The 22,602-nt window shown below is 34.1% G+C and overlaps 1 protein-coding gene across 1 annotated transcript in view; it reads left to right on the top strand.

Annotated features, from left to right (window-relative positions):
• The window catches only part of smo (smoothened, frizzled class receptor), a 106,484-nt gene extending 91,280 nt beyond the window's left edge, over positions 1–15,204 (top strand). The window contains exons 18-19 of the mRNA XM_089105173.1: positions 214–281; positions 14,689–15,204. Coding sequence (XP_088961299.1) covers positions 214–281; positions 14,689–14,920 — 300 coding nt within the window. The 3' untranslated portion in view covers positions 14,921–15,204. The remainder of the gene's footprint in view (positions 1–213; positions 282–14,688) is intronic.
• Positions 15,205–22,602: the final 7,398 nt, after the last annotated feature.

Raw genomic sequence — 22,602 nt, 5'->3', positions numbered from 1 at the left:
AGAGAGTCATCGCCCCTTTTTTTGCGACAACAGTTCGTTGTTCATTTTTTACTAACATAACATGTTTACGAAGAAGACAAGTTAAATCCCTCTCACTTAGGAAAAAAATACTTTTGATGCCCTTGGATTGTGCTTTTCTTAAGTTGGTAAATAACTGAAGTTCCCAGCGTCTTGTATGCTCTTAGATTGGTAAATTGTTTTGGTATATTTTAGAGGCCTTCTGATTGGACGACAACTGATGAATCCGATGAAGACTCAATATCTACTCCTTCAGCCAACAGGTATTATTGTTATAGCCTCTTCTTTGGTGTACTTTATTTTTTTATTTAGGGGAAACTGTATCATATTTGATTTCAAAAACATATCTTCAGCTGATAAAATCCGTTGAATGTCAAGATGTGCTAATAATTTAATTTACCGTTACTCCAGAAATGAAAAAAAAAAGAGATTGATCAAAATGGCTTGATAATACGATGAGTCTAAGGCCAAGAAACAGAAACTGCAATACAAGTGAAAAGGATATAAACCAAGATCCCTGTTATTTCAAGCAAATTTATGGTCCTATGTCAATTCTAAATTCTTGGTCAACCCTCTTAAGATCATAGGCGGGCGTGCCTTGTTTGCCTCTCATTACAGGTAATCTAATGGTCTTATGTCAATTTTAAATTCTTGGTCAGCATGCCTGGGACTCTAGGCAGGCATGCCTTTCCAAAATCTAACAAACAAGTATGTGTCCAATAAGAGAGTCATGCATACTCCTGCCATTTACCCGTGCCCCAGTCATTTAAACATTTGCCTCTCAATTACTTGGACTATCTGTCTTGGCTTTAATCTGTCTACAATTAGCCATGTCTTGATGCAACCTACTGCAAAATACTTGATAACTTCAATTCAAAATCAACGGCCTCTGGCGAGCCTTCGGCCTTGAATATGAATCATAGAAATAATTGATTATAGGCAGCGCAATAGTGCTGCCTAAGTAAAGAGTGATGTGGGCACAATGTATTATTTATTTATTTATTCTTTTTTGGTATCTTCTGACCAAGGCACTTTGTACAGAAGGAGTTGTCGTGTAAAACTTCGAAATGGGCTCATTCGATCGGAAATTGAAAGTTCTAGTGTCCTTTTTAACAGTCGACAGTAATCGGAGGGCAACTAGCTTCCCCCTCCCACGTCCATCATTTCCTCAAACACATACAGTCAAAATTTTCAGATAACCAGTTTGTTCAGCGTAGTTGAAAGGTCCAGTAATTATATCTTTGTGGATGACAACCCCCCAAAGTCTTCATGGCAAGGGTCGTAATTTATGCCGTGGGGGCATATAAGGTTCTATGGAAAGGGTGGTAGCATAAATTTCGGAGGGGGATCATTGGATTGGAAATCAGAGTTTTTAGTGGCGTTTTTAAGAGTCAAAGTGAAAGGAGGGCAACTAGCTCCCCATCCCCGACACCCTCTTTTCCCCAAACACATCTGATCAAAATTGCGATATTGCCATCTTGTTCAAAATATACCAAAGGACATATAACAATGCCTCCAGGGTTGATGCAACCCACCAGATCCCTGGCGCTAAGGCTGTAAGTTATGCCCTGGGGGTATATAAGGCTCTTATAGAATGCGTGTTTTTATAAACTTCGGATGGAGCATTTGAATGGAAATTGGAAGCTATAGTGCCCTTTTTAAGAGTCAAAGGGAATTTGAGGGCAACAAGCCTCCACGTCCATCATTCCCCAAAAAACGTCCAATCGAAATTTTGAGACATCTATTTTCTTCAGCATTGTTGAAAGGTCCAGAAATTATGCCTTTGAGGATGTCACCGCAACAACCCTCAGGGAAAGGGCTCTAAGTTAGGCAATCCTTTCATCGTTTACATATAGCATATGTTATTGACCTTCCATAAAGATTATATTCCTTTCCACAAAGATTATTATTACTTTCCAAAAAGAGAAAGGGCATTCAGGAGAGTCTTTCAGAGAATGTTGAAGGGAATGCTGAACTGAATCAAAATACGTTATGTCAAAAGGGTTTAACTCAGGAATGACTGAATATATTAATTTGGAACTTCCAGGAAATGATAAGGGAGATGACCAATTGACCAAAAAGGTAATATTTGCATGCTACTACTACAACTACCACCACTACTACTCCTACCACAATACCACAACTACCACACTACTACCTTTAAAATATTGAGAGGAATAAATCAAAAGTACGTGCATGCACATTGTCAAAAGAGTGTATCTTAAGAATGAAATTGGGTGTTAATTTGGAACTTTCAGAGAATGCTTAGAACGGAAGATCAATTGACCAAAAGGTAATATGTGCACGCTACTACTAATGTTACTACGACTGCTACATTTACTACTACTACTACTACTTCTATAACAACTACTTGTAAGGTTAAGAGCATTAAGATAAAAATGTCAAGAATTTTATGAATGTACAGGTTATCAAAGGGATATATCAGCAATGTTATAGCATTGGCTATTTGTATTAAGTTGAAACTTCCAGGCCTTGATGAGAGGGATATACTACTGACCAAAAGGCAGTACGTTAACACTACTGCCGCTACTAGCATTAGTTATTATTATTAATGCTACTACTATTAATACTACTACTGTGACTACAATCACAACTATGCCTAAGGATATGAAGTTGAAATTTTCAGAAAATTTTGAGGAATACAGGGGGAAATGAATCGCAACACGCCGTCTGTATGCAGGTTGTCAAAAGGGCGTATTAGCAATATCTTAGGAACAATTTGGTAGGTGAAGTTGAAACTTACAGGGCCTGTTGCGGGGGACGTTGAACTAACGAAAAGACAATATTCGCATCTTTTTGCAACTGTTTCTACCCATACTAGTACTACTGCTAATATTATTACTACTGCTACTACTACTAATGCCACTAAAGTTAAGGCTACTACTGTTAATTCTACTGCAGCTACTACTGTTACTGCTGGCACCACTGCTATTGCTACTAAAGCTAAGGGTGTTCAGGTGAAAAATTTGGGAAATATTGAAACTGTATTGAACTAAATTGGAACACACTATGCCCACACAAGTTGTCAAGAGGATGTATCGGCAATGCTTCAGAAACGGCTGATGGTATTAAATTGAAACTTTCAGCGTGTTTTGAAGGGGATATTGAAGAAACCAACGGCGCTATGCTCATACTGCTAGTAATGCTACTACAACTGTTGCTACTGTGCAAGCTAAGGATATTAAGGTGGAGCTTTGAAGGAATATGTAGACGGATGTTAAACTAAATCAAAACGAACGATGAGTATGTAGATTTTCAAAAAGGTGACAGAGTAATATTTCAAGAACGGATTACATTATTAGGTTAGACCTTTAAGGGTAAGTTGTCGCGGGTTCTGAACTAGCCAGAAGGCACCATGTGTATACTATTAATGCTACCAGTACAGTCACTGTAACAAATAACGCTAAGGGCATTAAGGTGGAACTGTTAAGGAACGTCTAGGGGGAGTTTTGATTAAACGAAAAAACCTTGTATACATATATATATATATATATATATATATATATATATATATATATATATATATATATATATATATATATATATATAAATATATATATATATATATATATATATATATATATATATATATATATATATATATATATATATATATATATATATATATATATGCAGGTATTCAAAAGGGCTTATAACCAATATCATAGGTTGCGCCGCTGTATAATAACTAGCAATATCACTGAAACTCTTAAAGGAGCTAAATTGACTGGAAATTAAAACTTCTAGGGTCCTTTTTAAGAGTCAAAAGTGATTGGAGGACAAGCAGCCCTTCTCCCAAACCCATTCATTTCCCAAATACATCCAATCAAAATTTTGAGACAGTTATTTTGTTCAGCATATTAGACCAGTCAATTAACTATGGTTCTAGGGATATTGTGTATATCAGTCCCCCCAAAGTTATGCAATTTGCTCATTATGCTTCAAAACTAATCAAAAGGCACTCTGTGTATGGTTGCCAATAAGACACCTCTGCAATGTCTCGAGAACGATTGGGGGTATTAAGTTGAAACTTTCACGGCTACTGCTATTACTACTTCTTCTCTTACAATTTAAAAAAATCAAACGAGTGTGTGTCCGGGATGTCAAAGAGCATAGAGAGAATTTTTGGGAAATGGTATTAAGAATGGTTTGTTTTTCAGCTCAACTTTAGGAGGTATAAAACTAAATTAAACAATACTATTTTTTTAGGATTAAAAGTTGTTGAAAAAGTATTTTCAACATACAAATAGCAGCCAAACTATGGATTCTTATAGAATTAAATTTAAAAACAATTTTTTGAACTGAAAGTAAGGAGCAACATTCAAACTTAAAACGAACAGAAATTATTCTGTATATGAAAGGGGCTGTCCCCTCCTCAACGCCTCGCTCTTTACGCTAAAGCTTTTTATTGTTTTAAAAAAAGTTGTGAGAAAGAGTCAAAATTTACCGTAAAGAGCAAGGCGTTGAGAATGGGACAGCTCTTTTCATATACAGAGTAATTTTTGTTCGTTTTAGGTTCTAATGTTGCTCCTTACTTTCAGTTAAAAAACTTATTTTTTTATTTAGTTTCTGAACGTTTTTGAATTAATGCATGTTTTGATTTTGGCTCACCGTACATTTGATCTGACGATTTTGAGAAAAAAGGGGTGGAGGAGGGGGCTTAGTTGCCCTCCCAATTTTTTGTCTACTTAAAAAGGGCACTAGAGCTTTAATTTTATTTACGAAAGTTTTTATTAGTAATAAATATACGTAACTTACTGAATTATCTTACATGACGAACTTCTATATTCGTATATTTTTATTGGGTATATTAGGGGGGTTCGCCCCCTAGTTAATACCTCGCTCTTTGAGCTAAAGCTAGAATTTTGTTCCAGTTCCTTAAGAATGCCCACTTAATCACAAAGGCCGTTACTTAGAATAAATAGCTCTTATGAAAGTACTAAAAAAAACTTTAGCGTAAAGAGGATGTTGCTCCTTACTTTCAGTTGAAAAACTTGTTTTTTTTTTATTTAATTTCTGATCGTTAAGATACTGCTGGGCGATCAATAATGTGTCCCCTTTATAGCAGTGTCCCTTCTCCCATGAAAACTTCCTCTTTGGAAAGATCCTCCCACGTACCCCCCTCCCACTCCCAGAAAAAATCCCCCCTGAAAACCTCTGTATGCTTCCCAATAACCTATACGTAAACATTGGATAAAGTTCATAACTTGCAGACCTTCCCCTGGGAACTGTACGGGACTAAGTCATCCTCAAAGACATAGTTATTAAATATTTTGACGATGCTGAATAAAATGACTATCTCAGAATTTTGATCGGGTGACTTTGAGAAAAAGCGTGGGAGGGGGCCTTGTTGCCCTCCATTTTTTTGGTCACTTGAAAAGGGTACTATAACTTTTAATTTCAGTTCAAATGAGCACTCTCATGATATTCTAGGACTACTGGATCGATACGATCACCCCTGGGGAAAAACAACAACAAATAAACAGGCATCTGTGATCTTTCTTCAAGCAGAAAATACAAGACTTCACATTATTACAGATTGGACCTTAGAACTCCAACACTATGGTTTTCTGATGCGTTGAATCTAATAACTCGATTTTATTTTAAATTATATGGCCTTTAGGGGATGTTTTTCCCTTTTTTCGAAAATAAGGCAAATTGTGTCACGCGCGTTACTTTTGATGGGTAAGACTAACCTTGATGAAACTTATATATTTAAAATCAGCATAAAAATCTGATTCTTTTGATGTATCTATTGGTATAAAAAATGTTAAAATTTCGGCGACTATTGAGCGGGGTCGCTCCTTACTTACAGTTCGTTACCACGAACTGTTTTAAAAACAGAAAAGATATATTAAAAAATTCATGAAAAAGAGTGTCAATAAAAAACGAACAGAAATTAATTTAAAACAATTTTCCCACAAAACAAGTTTTTCAAAGCAAAGTAAAGAACTCCATTAAACCGAAATTGAGCAGAAATAAAGTCAAATAACCATAAAACCGTGATACTACTACAAATCACCATCAATAAATAAATGAAACCCAAAAAGAAAAGAAATTACAATAAATAACTGAGTCAAACTCAAAACGAGCAATTATTAACATGAGTAGTGTTGACAGCCCCCATGCCTTCTCAAGACCAGAACATAATTTGCACTTTAGTTCATTTACACTGAAGAATCGAATTCGTGTCAAAATTCTTTAGTTCAACTGAAATTGCTAATTTGCCACCGTACGACTTGAAAAAAAAGAACAAAAGGATGATTATGCCAATGCGTAAATTAAATATGTCGGATGACAGAGGCATTGGAACGTTCCTGATTGATATTAATTAAAAAGAAAAAAAAGTTTTTCCGAGGGAGGTAAAGAGCGAAGTTGAAACTTAAAACGAACAAAAATTATTACTTCACAGCCGATCTATTAAATATCAATAAAACTAGTACAAATAAACAACTAATTGTGTTTCCCTATGTTTCTAGGGTTATAGAAAACTAGCGCTTTACTGAAAACACAAAATAATATAGGAGTTTTGGAACAGTAAAAGCAAACCAATTAAGAACTCTTTTTACGGAATAAAAATGAAGTATTTTAGGATGGTTGCTTTATTTTACATTCGTTTAATTTGGTATCACTTCTGCACAATGGCTCAGTTCAATGACTGGTTCCCCTTTTGGTTCTGAAAAGGACATGTCAACATTAGTTTGTAGACAAATTCGAAGTAAAGCCATCTTGATAGTATTAGAACTATAAACTTGCTTTAGAATTTGTATCATAGCTTGAAATTCACTGTTGTATAGAGAGAAATAACCGGATTTCCAGAGTTCATAGTTTATCTTAATTGATCTTCATTTCAAGTAATACTTAAGCATATTTCTTACGATTTAAGATTATATAAACTGGATTTATTAGGAGTTTCAGAAACTCATATCCCAGGGGTAGGAAGTACGAAATTAGGTGATATAGAATTTGTTTACTCAGGCAGGAAGGATGGGGTGCATAGGCAGGGAGTAGGGCTCATTATGAATAAGGAAGCTCCTAAATTCTATTTAAGTTGGGAAGGTATTAATAAGAGAATGTTAATCGCTCATTATATGACTAAAAATTACAAGGTATCAGTCATTGCAGTATATACCCCTTTTGAACTGCTGACAGAGATACTAGTGATTTAGATAAATTTTACTTGCAGTTACAGGAGCAAATAGACAGGGTCCCCGGTAGAAATATGACCCTGTGTTTTAAATAGGATATTTCAACGCCCAGGCTGGTAGAAATAGGAATAAATGGTATCATAGCCTGGGTAAATTTAGTGTAGGAAAACAAAACAGTAATGGCTATAGACTTTTACAGTTTTGTAAGTATAACAATCTAATTATAAGCAATACGGTGTTTGGTCATAAGATGACTCATAAGTTAACATGGTATTCACGTGACGGTATGACAACAAACCTCATGGGTTATTTTATTGTAAACTGAAGACTGGCAGGATCAATACAAGATACTAGGGTATATAGGAGTGCCGTTATTGACATTAAAAGTAAAGATCACCATCTAGTAGTGTCAAGGGTTAATTTACAGCTGAAATTTCGGAGGGGTAACTACCTCCTGTGAAATTGTGATGTTGGTAGGCTCCAGGATAAGAATTTGAGAGAAACTTCCCAGGAACAGTTGAATACTAAACTCGAGAGTTTAAAATTAGACAATGTTGAAGATAGTTGGAATAATTTTAGGAAAACAATTGTGAAGTTGCTGATGGTGTCTTAGGGAAGAAAGCTAGAACTGCAGCTATGAATATTAGTGAAAAAGCTTTATGTTTGATAGAAAGGAGAAAGGACTTGTACAAGAATTACCTTAGTGATAGATCATATGAAAACAAAAGGAATGTAAAGAAAGTGGAGAAAGCATTAAAATATGAACTAAGGAGGTGTGAAGTGGAGGCCATAGATAAAATTGCCGAGGATCTGGAAGATGCAGCTAGACGGCATAATAGTAAAATATTGTACTGGCATGTTAAGAAATTGAGAGGGAGTAGTCAATGTGGACTTGGCCTAGTTAAAGATAGGAATGGGGCCGCAATTAGCGATAAGGAAAAGATTCAAGAGAGATGGGCCAAACATTTTGAGAATTTGCTCAACCGAGATAAAAATCAAAGAAAAGATACAAAGGAAAATGCATAAATCTGCGACATCTTGCACGTGAAGGAGAATTTGTTTTGTGAGGAGGAATTAGCGACAGTACTGAAAGGACTAAAAAATAATAAGGCTCCAGGTGCTGATAGGGTGGTAAATAAGTTTCTTAAATATGGTGGCTCTGAGGTTAGAAATAAGCTATTAAAGATTATGAATATGATTTTTGAAAAAGGGGAAGTACCTAACGATCTTAGGAAACCCTTAATTAAGCCACTTTATAAGAAAGGTGATAAAAGTGAGGGTGGTAATTACCGAGGGATTAGTCTGGTCTCTGTAGTTAGTAAATTACTTAGTAACATGATACTTTTTAGACTGAGAGATGCCGTAGACAAAGTTTTAAGAGAAGAACAGTGCGGTTTTAGAAAAGGTAGAGGATGTGTCGACCAAATTTTCACTCTTAGGTTAATAATTGACAAGTGCCTGAGTTTTCAAACACCTTTGGCCCTCAGTTTTATAGATTATGAGCAAGCTACAGTGATGACAGTGGTCAAATATGGCTCTGAAGCATGGACGCCCCGAAAAGCGGATGAAGATTTGCTAGATGTTGTCCAGAGAAATTGCTTAAGGATTTTTCTGGGTACCCGGCTGACTGACTTTATGTAGAACAATAGGATGTACGAAAAATGTGGTACAATGCCGTTCTCTAGGGCCATAATGAAAGAAAGGTTCAGGTGACTAGGACCCGTTTTGCGGATGAAGGATGACAGATTGCCGAAGATTGTTCTTTTTGAGCAACCGTCTAGGGCTAAACGGAAAGCAGCTCGACCTCGTATGGGGTGGGAGGACGTTATAAAGAAAGATTTAAAGGAAATAGAAAATTCATGGGCAGGTGTAAAAAGGGAGGCTTTGAATAGATTGGGACGGAGGAGGAGCATGCGTAGCTGTGTTGGTCTCAGGCGGCTTGGTGCTGCGGTGAGTTGTTAGTAGTAGTAGAAGTAGTAGTAAGATTGTATATTACTCACTATTGGTATTATAGGTCGTGAGACCGAAATGCTACCTGATAAATCAATCCAATATTTCTGTATACTGAAAGTTACTGATGTCACAACTGGTGCAAGACTATAAAAAACTTTAAAGATTAGTCTATTGTTACATACCCACTATTGACTCCCAAATCAATATTCCTGTTTTTTATACTTGACTTTTGTGTTTTCAGTAAAGCGCTAGTTTTCTATAATCCCAGAAACTTAGGGAAACATAATTATTTGGTTTATTTGTACTAGTTTTATTGATATATAATAGATAAGATATGAAGTAATAAATTTTATCCATTTTAAGTTTCAACTTCGCTCTTTACTTCCCTCGGAAAACTGTTTTTTTAAATTAATCTTTGTTTTTTGTTTGTTTGTTTTTTTTTATTAAAATTTAAAGTAGAAACAACGCTGCCATGATCTTTTTTATTTATTCGGAATTATGTATGTTCGTTTTTAGTTTTAATGTCACTCCTTAATTTCAGTTGGAAACTTATTTTTAACATAATTTCTAATTATCACCGATCTAGGGGAGATAAGACACCTCTAGAAAATACTGCAAACAGCCTTGAAAGCTACGAAAAACTTTCAGTCTATAACCTAAAGTTCATTATCCATACTTCACAAAACAATACATGTTTTTCAGGAACGTTTGTTTTTCGAGTCTCAAAAAGCTGTTTTTACTCGGCCGCCTTCGCCTGAAAAAGCCATAATGAAGACAGGGCTTTATAAATCACCTACTGACTAGCAGAATCTAGAAGGCTACTGTAATAAAAGAGAGCTTTTTAAGGGCTCATTTAAAAGCTTATATTTATACCTACTTGTTTTTTTTATAAATTTGACTTCAAAGCACATCCCCGTAAAGTGTACTTTCGGTTTCTTTCCCCCTTTTTTTTAAATGAAAAAAGTATCGCTTTCAATGAAATGACCAAAAAAAGGTGTTTTTGAAACCTAGGCAGGAGCAAAAAAGTTAGGGGGTAAGAACTTCCTTTCTCCTCAATTACCGCCGTTAGGACTAGCACGCAGGCATCATCGCAGAGTGAAGTTTAAAGGTTCAATTAAAAACTGTTGATCATTCAATCTTAGTTTTTGGTAGATTTTCAGTTGAAAAGTTTTTAGTTTTAGTAAATTTTTTTCGCAATTATCTTTTACTTTTAAGATGAGTAGGCGATTTATAAAACTTACTAAGAGGGTCTGAAGGAGGAATATATGTGAGGGGTATAATAAACCTCCAGTTAAGGGCTTTGGACAATAATTATTGCAATGGTACCATTTTATGCTTCCAAACTCTTCCACTTAAGATGTGGTACCAAAAGTGCCGTTTTTAGGCATTTTTGGATGGTAAAATTGATAAAAAGCACATAGATATGAGTAATAGGTTTAAAATGAGCCTTCCTGGGATATGCTTTTAAAAATGAATGTATCACATTTGCAAAAATAGTGGATTGACTCGAAAGTAATCGTATTTTTTTTACAAGATATAGATCTGTAATTCTTAGTTTTAATATCGAAATAGATTTCCTTTGTTTTTAAAAAATTGAATTTAGTACCAATTAAGAATCACTAAAACAATAGATATTGGACATTTGAACTATGTTGAACAAAATGGTTATCTTAAAATCTTGATTGGCGGCCTTTGGGGGAGGGGGCTTGTAGGGAGGGGGGATAGTTGCCCTCCATTCTTTTTGGCCACTTAAAAAGGGCACTTACAAATGTAATATCCTTTCGAATGAGCTATTACACATCTCTCTATGATGGTCTGGCCACCCCGTAGCACTGCTAGAAAAAAAAAAGAAAAAATAAAAAACGGGAGACAGATCAGTGCTACCGATGCAAAAAGGCGATTTTCTTTGTTGTTCAAGGAGGGGGATTGTAATTCCCATGGTCGAAAGGTTTTCGACCATGCTGATTCCAATTGTATATTTTTCATTTTGGTCTGATGCCATTTTCGAGGGGTTTCAGGCTTTTTTTCGAAATCACCATAGATTTCTTTTCGCAATAAACTTGTACTTTTAAGACAAACCGAAATAATGGTATCATTCCTCAATCAGTGTCAGATGACAATTTTTTTTCACTAGATAGCTTTTTTCTAAACGCGGTTTTTAACTTTTGGCTACGATGGGCTGTGGTTCGCTCTTTGCAAGGTTGCAGCTGCCGCCTACATAATTTAAGCATCCACTGAAACAGGTCAGTTCTTTTAGTACATTTTTACCTTTTTCATTACTATATGGTTCGTTTTTCAGTTTTCTCTGACATTTTCACTTTATTTGGGAAAATTGGCTCCAGCTTTAACCCCCCTCCCCCGCACACAGGATTTTGAAAAAATTACGTCGTTCGTTGGCACCAAAAGTGCCGTTTTTAGTGCCATTTGGAACTTGCTAATGGTGGAATTTATAGGAAGGACGTAAATATGAGCAATATCTTTTATATGAGCTACTAAAAATCTGTCTAAGATACCGGCGACGCCAACACGCCCAATAACAATGCGTCCAAAAAAGTGACTTTCCTTGTTGTCAGCGATACGCGCGATATCGATACGCGATACCACATACAGCCCTTCCTCAGGGACTATGGAGGGCCTTATCATCATCAAAACCATATATGTTGGACCTTTGAACTATGTTAAACAAAATGGCTATCTCAAAACTTTTATAGGAATACTTTTGGGGGAGGGGCCAGTAGGGGGGGGGGCCTTGGCCCTCCAATCTTTTTGGTCATTTAAAAAGGGCAGTAGAAAATTTAATTTCCATTCTAATGAGCCATTAAACATCTCAATGATGTTCAGGTCATTCGATAGCCCTGGTGAAAAAAAGGAGACATCAGTGCTACCCATGCAAGAAAGTGATTTTCCTTGGGGTTCAATGTGAGGGACTGTAATTATCCTATAAAAGGTTTTGGACCATGCTGATTGCAATGGTACACTTTTCATTTTGATCTGACGCCATTTTCAAAGGGTTTCGTGCTCTTTTTCGAAATTAAAATGTCTTTTCTCAATAAACTTTTACTTTTAAGATTAACCGAAACAATAGTTACCATTCCTGATTCAGTGTCAGATGGTAATTTATTTTCAAAAGGCAGTTTTTTTCAAAACGTGTTTTTTAACTTTTGGTTACTATGGGCTGTTCTTTGCTCTTTACTAGGTTGCAGCTGCTGCTGCAACCATGATTTGGAACTTGCTGATGGTGAAATTTATAGGAAGGAAGGACGTATATTTGTGCAATATCTTTTATATGAGCTACTAAAAATTTATCTAAGATACAGGCAATACCAAAACACCCAATAGCAATACACCCATACCGATACGCGTGATATTGATAAACCCGATGCCAGTACAGCGTTCAGCCGTTTCCCTAGGGATTATAGTGAGCCGTATCATCTTCAAAACCACAGATATTCAATCAATGAATTATGTTGAATAAAATTATAATCTCGGGATGTTAGTGGGATGACTTGGGGGAAGGGAGTCTGTAGGGAAGGGGCTAGTTGACCTCCATTCTTTTTTGGTCACTTAAAAAGGGCACTTAACAATTAGTTCTCTGTCAAATGAGCTATTACACATCTCTCTATGATGTTCAAGTCATTCGCTAGCCCTGGTGAAAAAAAAAGGGGAGACAGATCAGTACCGATACAAAAAAGCGATTTTTCTTTTTGTTCAAGGAGGGGGTCTTTAATATCCCTGTAAAAGGTTTTTGACCATGCTGATTCCAATGGTACACTTTTTCATTTTGATCTGACGCTATTTTTGAGGGGTTTCAGGCTCTTTTTAGAAATTAACATAAATTTCTTTTCGCAATATACTTTTACTTTTAAGATTAACCGAAACAATAGTTACCATTCCTGATTCACTGTCAGATGGAAATTTTTTTCACAAGTCAGTATTTTTCAAACGTGTTTTTTAACTTTTGATCACTATGGGCTGTAGTTCACTCTTTACTAGGTTGTAGCTGCCGCTGCAACCATGATTGAATTAAATAAAAACGCAATTAAAGCAAAGCTATAAAGACTGGGTGAAAGCTGGGCAAGAAGTTTTTGGCATGTATGACGTCATGCAAAATTATACATGAATTTCAATTAGCCCGAACAGCTAAGGTGAAAGGCATTGAAAAAAATCTGAACATAATTTGCACTTTACTGAAAAAAACAATGAACGTAGATTGTCAGTTTAATATATTTATTCCTTAAAGGCTTAATAATTTTTTATTTATTAAAGTTAAAAAAGTGAAAACATTTAAAATGTATTTTGTTTTCAACAAAGTGCAAATTATGTTCTGGTCTTGAGAAGGCATGGGGGTTGTCAGCCCTACTTGTGTTAATATTTGCTCGTTTTGAGTTTGACTCGGATATTTATTGTAATTCCTGTTCTTTTTGGGTTTCATTTATTTATTGATGGTAATTTGTGGTGGTTTTATGCTTGGAAGATTATTGGACATAAAAAAGTTTTTTTAAATTAATTTCTTAAACAGTCAATTTAACCAACCTCATAGCCTCTTTTTAATATTACAGTGTCTAAGAACTTGATTGTAAATGGAATCTAAACTGGTAATTTATCTTCTTTGCCATTTTGAGCATTCATTTTGCTAGGTTCTAGTGCCTAATCGTCGCTAAAGTATGGTCTTTGGCGCAGAGCGGCCTAATTGCCTGCTAGTTTCTTTTCCAAATCTTTCGCTTTATCTTCATATTTGTGTAATGTCATCAGACTAGTCCATCCATTAATCCCTATTTATTTAGTGTTTTAAAAAAGAAGGTGAGAAAATTAGAGATAAGAATGCTCATGTTTTTATTTAAAAATATATTATTATTGTGCGTTATTAGCTTCTTCTTGAAGGTTCCAATCAAATTCAACTACCAAATTAGATTATTTTGGGCCAAATATATAGACCCCCTTTTTCTCTTTTTAATGCAGAATAAATATGAGAGCGGAACGAGTCAATAATTAGACCCGGAGCATCTTTGCAGATTAATGGCATACTATCAAAAACGTTCAAAATAGAAGTTTATACACAGAAACCTATGTAAACGATTTTACAATTGCTAAGACTGAATGCAAGATATGTTAAATACACAATTTTTCTTCAAAAATATTTATGTGGCTATAAATTATAACTTGGTTATAACTGAAGAAACGGGGGCTTAATATTTATGTAAGGACTTTATTGTTGATTTACAGATGAGCTCTGTTTAGTGTTTTTTTGGGGGTGAGGGATAAATAAAGGACAAACAGTAGCCTAGTATTAATGAGGGCGGTTGAGGGAGAGGAGAGAAGAACCCTTGTAATATACGGTGATTTCACGTGTTTTAGGCTTTAATTATCTTCACTTCTATTAAGAAACTTTCAAATTTTTTTTTATTTTATTTTAGGAGCATAAAATTCTAAGTAAGTTTACGCTATAGCGAATAGAAAAATATTATATTCTGGGAAATTTTGCCCCTATTCTTAAATTTAGAATTCTTTTTTATTTCCATTTGCCATTAAAAACTTGTTTGTTTTGCAGAATATCAAGTCGCTCTGAATGCTTCCGATGTCTTCCAGGGGATTGTCAGTGTGGAGTTTTGACGGCACTACTTGGATCTCAGCCAGTTTCCTCTGCTAAGCCCAACCCATTCCGAGCGAAGCGTAACGCTATCTGCCACATTGAGTTGGAAACATTGCATTATAATAGCGATAGCAATAGCTTAGAATCTAGCATTACTAACAGAGGCAGCTGTCTAAAAATGTCCTCCTAAAGTTTGAAAGTTAGTGACGTAGCTAAAGGAGTTAACGAAGGATATGCACGCCCTAAATGAAACCTTTATGTGGGACCAAAGTTGTCAGAGTACCAAATCTTTTTTTCAAAACGATGAGAACAAATTTTCCTTAGTTTATTAGAATCGACTTTTAAAAAAAAAAAGGGGTACTTGTATGAAAAACCCCTACCTAATATTCTTCATATGTATTTCTCTGAAGCTCAGTCCTAATAAAACATACCAAAGTAATATTAAAATTTAATACTTTAAAAACAAATTTGGGCTATATATTTGCACATTGGTGGTGGTGGGGGGTGGGGGGGGGGGGTAAAGTATAGCGGGTCTATTTCTCTGACGCTCAATTCTAATAAAATGTCAAAAAATATTAAGAAAATATTATACTTTATTAACAAAATTATGAGGACTACAGACGCACTTTACCCCTATTTCACCCCCCTAATATGCAAATATATAGCTCAAATTTTTTTGTCAAAAAGTCATCGACAAAAGAAAAACGGTTATACTTAGGTCCTACTGAGATGAAGAATATTAGATAGGGTATTTCATACAAGTACCAAAATATGTTTTCTCTTTCCACTTTCTTACCTTTATATTTGTTGGTTATTTTCTATATGAAGTAGGCTATTCTTTGTGGGTGGCAAATTGAACATTTACGATGTTGGAATATTGAAAGACCACCCTATCCAGTCCAAATTCAAGTTACGTCACTCAAATTTTACGCTGACACTTGCCTTGCCCTCGATTTCCCTTCCAGGAGCAATAGTAATATTTCTATGTCTTTATCTCTTTTGCCTCTTTTTTTGTATTATGTTTGTAGAGTTTAGTTTTTGTAGTGTTTTGAGCATTTTAAATTCACTTTGTTCTCATCGTGTAAGGGCTCATAGTTTTATGAGTTAAATCAGGAAATTTTTCGTAATTTTACAGATTTTTTATGTTTTAACAATTCATTACTTTTTATTGCTAATTATGTAAAAATAGTAGGATGATCTCTTTTCTAAAACATTGGTGGTGCCATTATCTGGTGAAACTGTATTTTTGTCTAAAGAGACAAAGTTAAATCTTTATACTCATTATTTTATCTGTTTTTATTTCTCGCTGGAGCGAGAAATCTTACGGTGTTTTATCTTACGGTGTTTTACGGAGCTTTTATCTTACGGTGTTTTAAGAATCATCTCTGTTGTGGATTGTCTGTTATCTGTTTAACGTCTTTCAGCATGTTTAGATTATCTATTTTGAAATGTGTTTTTTAGACATTTTAAGCTTTTAGACATGTGAATTATCAATAGGACATCAGAGGGTGACTTTGATGACGATTGACCAGGGCTTTGACCAACTCGAAATTTCAATTTACAATCGAATGTGCCACCTTTAAAGCCTCCGAAGTTTCTACGATATCTACTTCCATAGGAATTGGCCAGGGGAAAAAACAATAATACATTCAAGGCATATCGCTCTTTGCGTAAGCAGCGCTATTGCAATGTCTAGGACTAACAAATAATAAAACTTCATTTACATTGTTAAATTGGGCTTTGAAATTTAGAAGTAAACAGCCAATTTGAGAGGCTTGAATTCGATTCGACATCAAACATGCTGTGGAATAAAAATAAAACTCATATTTTTATCCTTAAGGGAAGCTTAACAAAATCATTTACTTAAATGGTAGAGTTTTGTTGACAAAATTAATGTAAACATTGCTAATACTATTCTTTTACAGAATTATTAGTTATATTGACATATTACAGGAGCTTACTGACTTTCATATTGAGTATTCCGTTTTGATTTTGATGCTAATACTATTGTATATAGAAATTTTAGTTATACCGACATTTTATAGGAACTTACTAAGTTAATATTGTTTTTATACTCAATATTCCGTTTTGATACGGATTTTCGGGCTTAAAGCTTCACATGGAAGCTGAAAAGAAGAATATTCTTCTCAACATTTACCTGAATGGACCCTAGGGAAGCTAAGAAAACTGTGGTCTACAAATTACCTTGTTTGCGACCCCCCCCCTCCCAAACATAAAACGGGGTTTTGGTTGTCAATGTGTGCTCCAACATAAACATCAAATACCATGTATCACTAACCCGCAAATTGTGCACTTCGTAAAGTGGCGTGATTCGAAAAGTGAAAATGATAATTTTTTAGAGAGAGTAACATTTTATCATGAATTGGATACTGCTCGAATGACAGTCAGTCTTATTTGCTCCATCCCATCAAACTAAATTTGGTTTGGCTATGAATATTAATCTACTAACCAATGCGAAAGCCCAAAGTTTTCGTGAATATCGATGAATAATGGATTGATAAACTCAGTCGTCCAAAGGACATAAACATTCGTCAGATGAAGAATTTACGCCTTTACTGTTTTAATATACTGCACAGTAGATAAAATCAGGAGCGTCAATGGGGGGTGGGGTTAAGACCTCCTTATATTTTTTCATCCCTTCCCGCCTAGATTTTGAAAATTTCTTTTTATTAATTTTTTTTTTCGTTGAAAAAGTGCTGAAAAATGACGAAATTGCCCCGTAGATTCTGAACAAAATACATTCTGACCCCTCCCCCTGCCCCTCCCTTCTCTACATGTGAATCGACGCTACTGGATAAAATGTTTGTAACAAATTTAAGACTAAAAGAGAATATTGTTTTGGAGCAGTGGAACTCATTTTAATGCCAGTTATCATTTACGCCAACCATCTTAGTCCTTCAAACATTTTATTTTCTTTGTTGTCTATTTCTGTGATTAGAGATGTGCCTTATTAGAATTAGAACATAACTTTACCACCGAGGCTGGTTATTAGTTGGATGATGAGGCCCAAAAGTTACGTTAATAGACTATAGTACTCTTTACCTATTCTCTACTTATACTTTCTATGTGTATATCCTAAGCGTTTGAGTGAACAGCAGCTTACTAATATGATATTTTAAAGAAAGTAGTAAAGCCAGGTAAACAAAATGTACAGGAATCAGACTCTGAAAATATCGCTAAAATTTTTTGACCTAGCTCAACTACTTATTCTTTAAAATAGTGTTCATTATAATATTTCCTATATTTAAAAAAGCAAAGCTTAAGACGATAATAGAATACTGTCTTGTAACTATGAAGTTCGTTCTAATGCCAGTTATCGTTTCCAGCAGCTATCATAGTCCTTCAAATAGTTTCTTTTCCTTTGTTGTCCATTGCTGTGATTACTCTTCTTTTTATTTATATATATATATATATACATATATATATATATATATATATATATATATATATATATATATATATATATATATGTACAGACGCTGTTTTTTTTATCCCCGGAAGTGGATAATCATTAATGATTGTAAAATTTTTATTACGTTCAGCCCAAAATGCAAAGTTAAACTGTAACACAATTATGCTGTAAAATACTCATAAGACGCAAAAGGAGCAGATACAGTATCCGTTTTGGATTGATACTAAGACTAATAGCTTGTAATTTTGTGTTTTATCCATTGTCTTGAAACGAAAATAATAATAAATAATTAATTATATTTAAGGATAATCGAGCTCTGGAACACCCTCAGTTTTAATTTTACTGCACGGTAAAAAAAAAAAGATTATAGGCAAACGTAGCCGTGACAAATGCTTTAGTTGTTGATATACTCAAAATATCAGATGATTAACTATCTAAGAAGAATACCAAGCTAATGAAGCAAGAATAATGCGAACAATAAATACAGGTATTTAACAAGGAGAATTCAATAGGATGCAGGATGGAAGATATTTGCAGTATCTATTGCAACAACTGAAATGTCACAATAAAATGGTAAGAGCTCAAAGAGCTTGAATTAACATCAAAGTGGATGATGAAAATGAATTAATGCAAAAAAAAGAAGAGATTCGATGTTGCATTACACTTATAATAATTAGATCTATTCTTAATACTGAGTTTAAAGCTTAGTTCGTCTTTTTTTAAATGATTAAGACTCGAAGAAATACTAACGCAGCTACATAACCTCTCTTTATTGTAATTAAGCTTTTATTCCAAATTGATTTTGTAGACAAGTTCTCTTTAAAGCGTGCTGTATTTCCCAAAAGAATATTTAATGTAAAAGTAAATAAAGTTACAAAAATACAACAAATTAAACGAAGTGAAGAATTATAAAAAAAAACATAATAAGCGCAGAAAAATAATTGAAAAGAATGCATAAAACAAAAATAAGAAAGAATAGTTAAAATATCAAGTGGTTTATTAAACTCTGGAAAAGAAAGAAAAGGTTATGGATAGAGATAATTTTTCTTTACGGTAGAGGTTATCCAATTGAATCTTAGCTATTTCAACGGATTATTAATTGTAAATTATGATTCTTCTTCAGTGTGATTGAAAACAAATTTGAAAACCGAGTGAAAAATTACAATATCCAAAATAATGAATGGAAATTGGTGAAGAGTAAAAAAAAAGGTCATTTTGTATCGATTGTTGAGGTCTTCAAGATCAAAGATGCCTGCTTTTTTTTTTTTTTTTTTTTGAAATAAATTGTTTATCATCATTTTCCTAGCAATCTCTCGCAACTTCAGACAAACTGTTTTTCTGTAGGGGACCTGCTTATGTTTTGGATGCTTGTTACAGAATTTATTAAACTTTAAAACAGAGCATGGATTTCTGGAAGTTCTTAAGACGTATAGAGAGAGATTTTGTTAGAAATTGGCTTCTGTTTCTGTTGTCCGTTTTCTACCCAATTGCCTTATATTTTGTTCTCCTTGTGTATGCCATGCATCCCATGGTTTTTTTCTACTTTGAAGATTAATGTGCCATTTACAGTTTTGTTTAGATTTTAGATCTGTTTTTCTAGTGCTACAAACTTTTAATGGTATTAGATTTATCTGTATGTACTTTATATAGAATATAGTTTCCTTGGTGCACCATTTTGTGTGCACTATTTTTTTATTCATTTTCTTGCCTCGTTTTTTGTATCTTAATAAAATCTCAACTTCTTTTTTTTTTATTTCTATTTTATACCAGTAAATACTTTGAAATTGAATAAAAAAAATTTAGAACAACTGAAATCTGTTTAAATATTTTCACATACACAGCACGTACGCTCTTTCTCTCATACATGTTTAATGGAAGCAAGGTTATACAAACCTAGTCGCAAATACTTATTGATGATCCCAATAAGCATCTTTCAATTTTTATAAATTTGGTTTGCTAAATCTGAAAGTACCTAGGACACAAAAAAATCAAAAAATAAAATTTGCCCCTTGGACCTATCTTAGGTGTGTTCATACCTGAAAACATTGGTTTCTGAAAACCGTGTGTTTCTTTCGGTTGTTTCAAAATTATAAAGTTTGTAGGGCAATATCATGTTTTTGTCAGTGTTACCACGTTAAACCATGAAATTAAATAAGTAAAACTAATTTTGTGGCTTTTATTCACATTTATTTTTTTTATTTGGTGTCCGCACTTATCAAAAACTGCAGAACTGCATATTGAGGTCTTTCTCACTAAAATTGAATCCCGATTTTTATTTTTTTTTTTTTTATTATTATATTTTTTTAAGATATACGGTTATATAAGTTTCCATTTAAACAGCTCAAATAATCAAACTTTATTTCACTGTCCTTGGTACTTTAACGACCTAAAATTTAAGGCTTTTGCCCCAATAGTCAAACGTTTCTCTTCTGTTTCTCTTTTTTTTTCTGTTTGGTCTTAAAGATGAAAGAGTATCAGCTAAACTTTCACATTTTTTCTTAAAATTTTAATCTTTCGGTTCAAGTCTTAAGATTGTAAAGTTGTTGGTTTTTTTTTTTTTTTTTTTTTTTTATTTTTTTTTTTTTTTAATTTTTTTTTGGCTTTCAAATCATAGTTGGCCTTATTTATCTTGATGTACTGAGGATCCAAGAAAAAACGGAGGAATATTTGATTAAACCTAAATCAAATGTTACTAAATCTGTCAAAGCTTAGGCTTTAAGTGGAAGCTGAAGGATAACTTACCAAATCGTTATCGTAAAAAGCAGTGATCGGTGTATCTGATTCATTTGAATCCAAGCAAATAAAATTTCTTCCAAGGTACAGTTGTTCCACGGCAAACGGGGCAACAAATTTTTCCGTATAAAACGTAGTCATATGTGTTGCTCCGTAGATGTGACTATTGGGTCTCAGTTACTGGAGCACTTGTGAGAGACTCGGCAAAGGGAGGGGGGTCTAACTGAATGCTAAAAACAAACCTTTAAAACATATTTCTTAAGATTGAAAATATAGAAAAATAATGCTCTCTCACAACGTCCGTTTGTGAAGACGGGTCATTGGTGCCCAATGTCCTTTGTTATGTCGTTATTGAGCAATTTTCTTTAGTGTTGTGTAGTTTTAATGTAATTCACCTATTTTGTCTGTTTCAATTCTCTGTGTACACGGCTGCACATCAAGAAGCGCTTTATTCTGTATGAAAGACAGAATAAAAGGTTTTAATTACACGGGGTTGACTTTTGTGGTTGTTTGGGGCACAGGTAACAAAGCGGTGTGTTAGATTGTATGGGATAATTTGCCTGAGAAACACATATATATTGAGTAGAATTATTTCTTTTTTGTTTCTTGCCTTAACAAACATACAATAAAGATCAAGTTCGGTGTCAGGGAAATGATAGGGGAAACTTAACTTTGCGACTCAGATATTTTCAAAAATAGGCCTGGAAAGTCGCAAGTAATTTGCAGGAGAGTTTATTTTGTCTAATATTAATGATTTTTACTCTTTTCGTGCATTTAATCCCGTTTATTTTTAATGGCAAAAATATGGTAGCCTTTTAAATATCGTCACAAAAAGAAGGAAAAGAAAAAGCCTGAAGTTAAATTGGTAATAACTATTAACATTGAGGACTCTTTCCTTATTGACGAAAAAAGCCACACGTCATTTGATTTCAAATCTATTTTTCATAGTTCTCAAGCAGTTTTAATTTTACTAAATTAACTGAGGGAATTTAAATTAACATCATGAACCGACTTCGAAAATATAAATTTTCGGTCTTGACCGTTGATTACATAAAAAACTAGAATACAGTAGCATTTTTCTTTGCTCCTGGAATAAGCATTTGATAACACCTATGCACGGTTATTCTATTGTTTTTACCTGATAATACATCTGATGCTTCTTCTAATAATAGATCTAATATCGGTACTTGTATGATATAGCGCCGACCACTCAGTTTTTCTTCCTTTTTTTCTTAAAACAGAATTGCTGGGTCAGTTACTGTTGAACAGTCTTGAATCACACTGCAACTATTATTCATGACTTGAATTTGGGTTGCATGTGCCTGCATAGCAAAGACTTTGTTGTGCAGGATCTTTGAATTAGATTACAAAAAAAAACAACAGGAAAATGAAAGAGACAAATAAAAATGAACAAGCATTTTTGAAAGTATGTCAAATGTTTAGCGCGCAAAATTTCGGGATTTGGTGGTTCTTATCCAGAACCATCAATTTTTATCCAACGCAAATAAAGCTTTGTTATAAAATTAATGCCTAATTCACAGGAATGAAAAAAACCGATGGTTTTCACAAAGCCATTGGTTTTCCATTTGGTTTTCCTTTAGGTACGACGCGATTTCTGACTTTACTCTTCTTGTAGAAAAACCTATGGGTTTTGATTTTCCTCTGGCCTGCAAAGGAATAACCTGATTACTTTTAAAAAAGAATAC

This window comes from Artemia sp. Qi Xiang Cuo, chromosome 19 (genome assembly GCF_049724085.1).
Source record: "Artemia sp. Qi Xiang Cuo chromosome 19, ASM4972408v1, whole genome shotgun sequence".
In the NCBI taxonomy this organism is placed as follows: domain Eukaryota; kingdom Metazoa; phylum Arthropoda; class Branchiopoda; order Anostraca; family Artemiidae; genus Artemia; species Artemia sp. Qi Xiang Cuo.
This window is presented reverse-complemented; position numbering and strand designations above follow the sequence as displayed.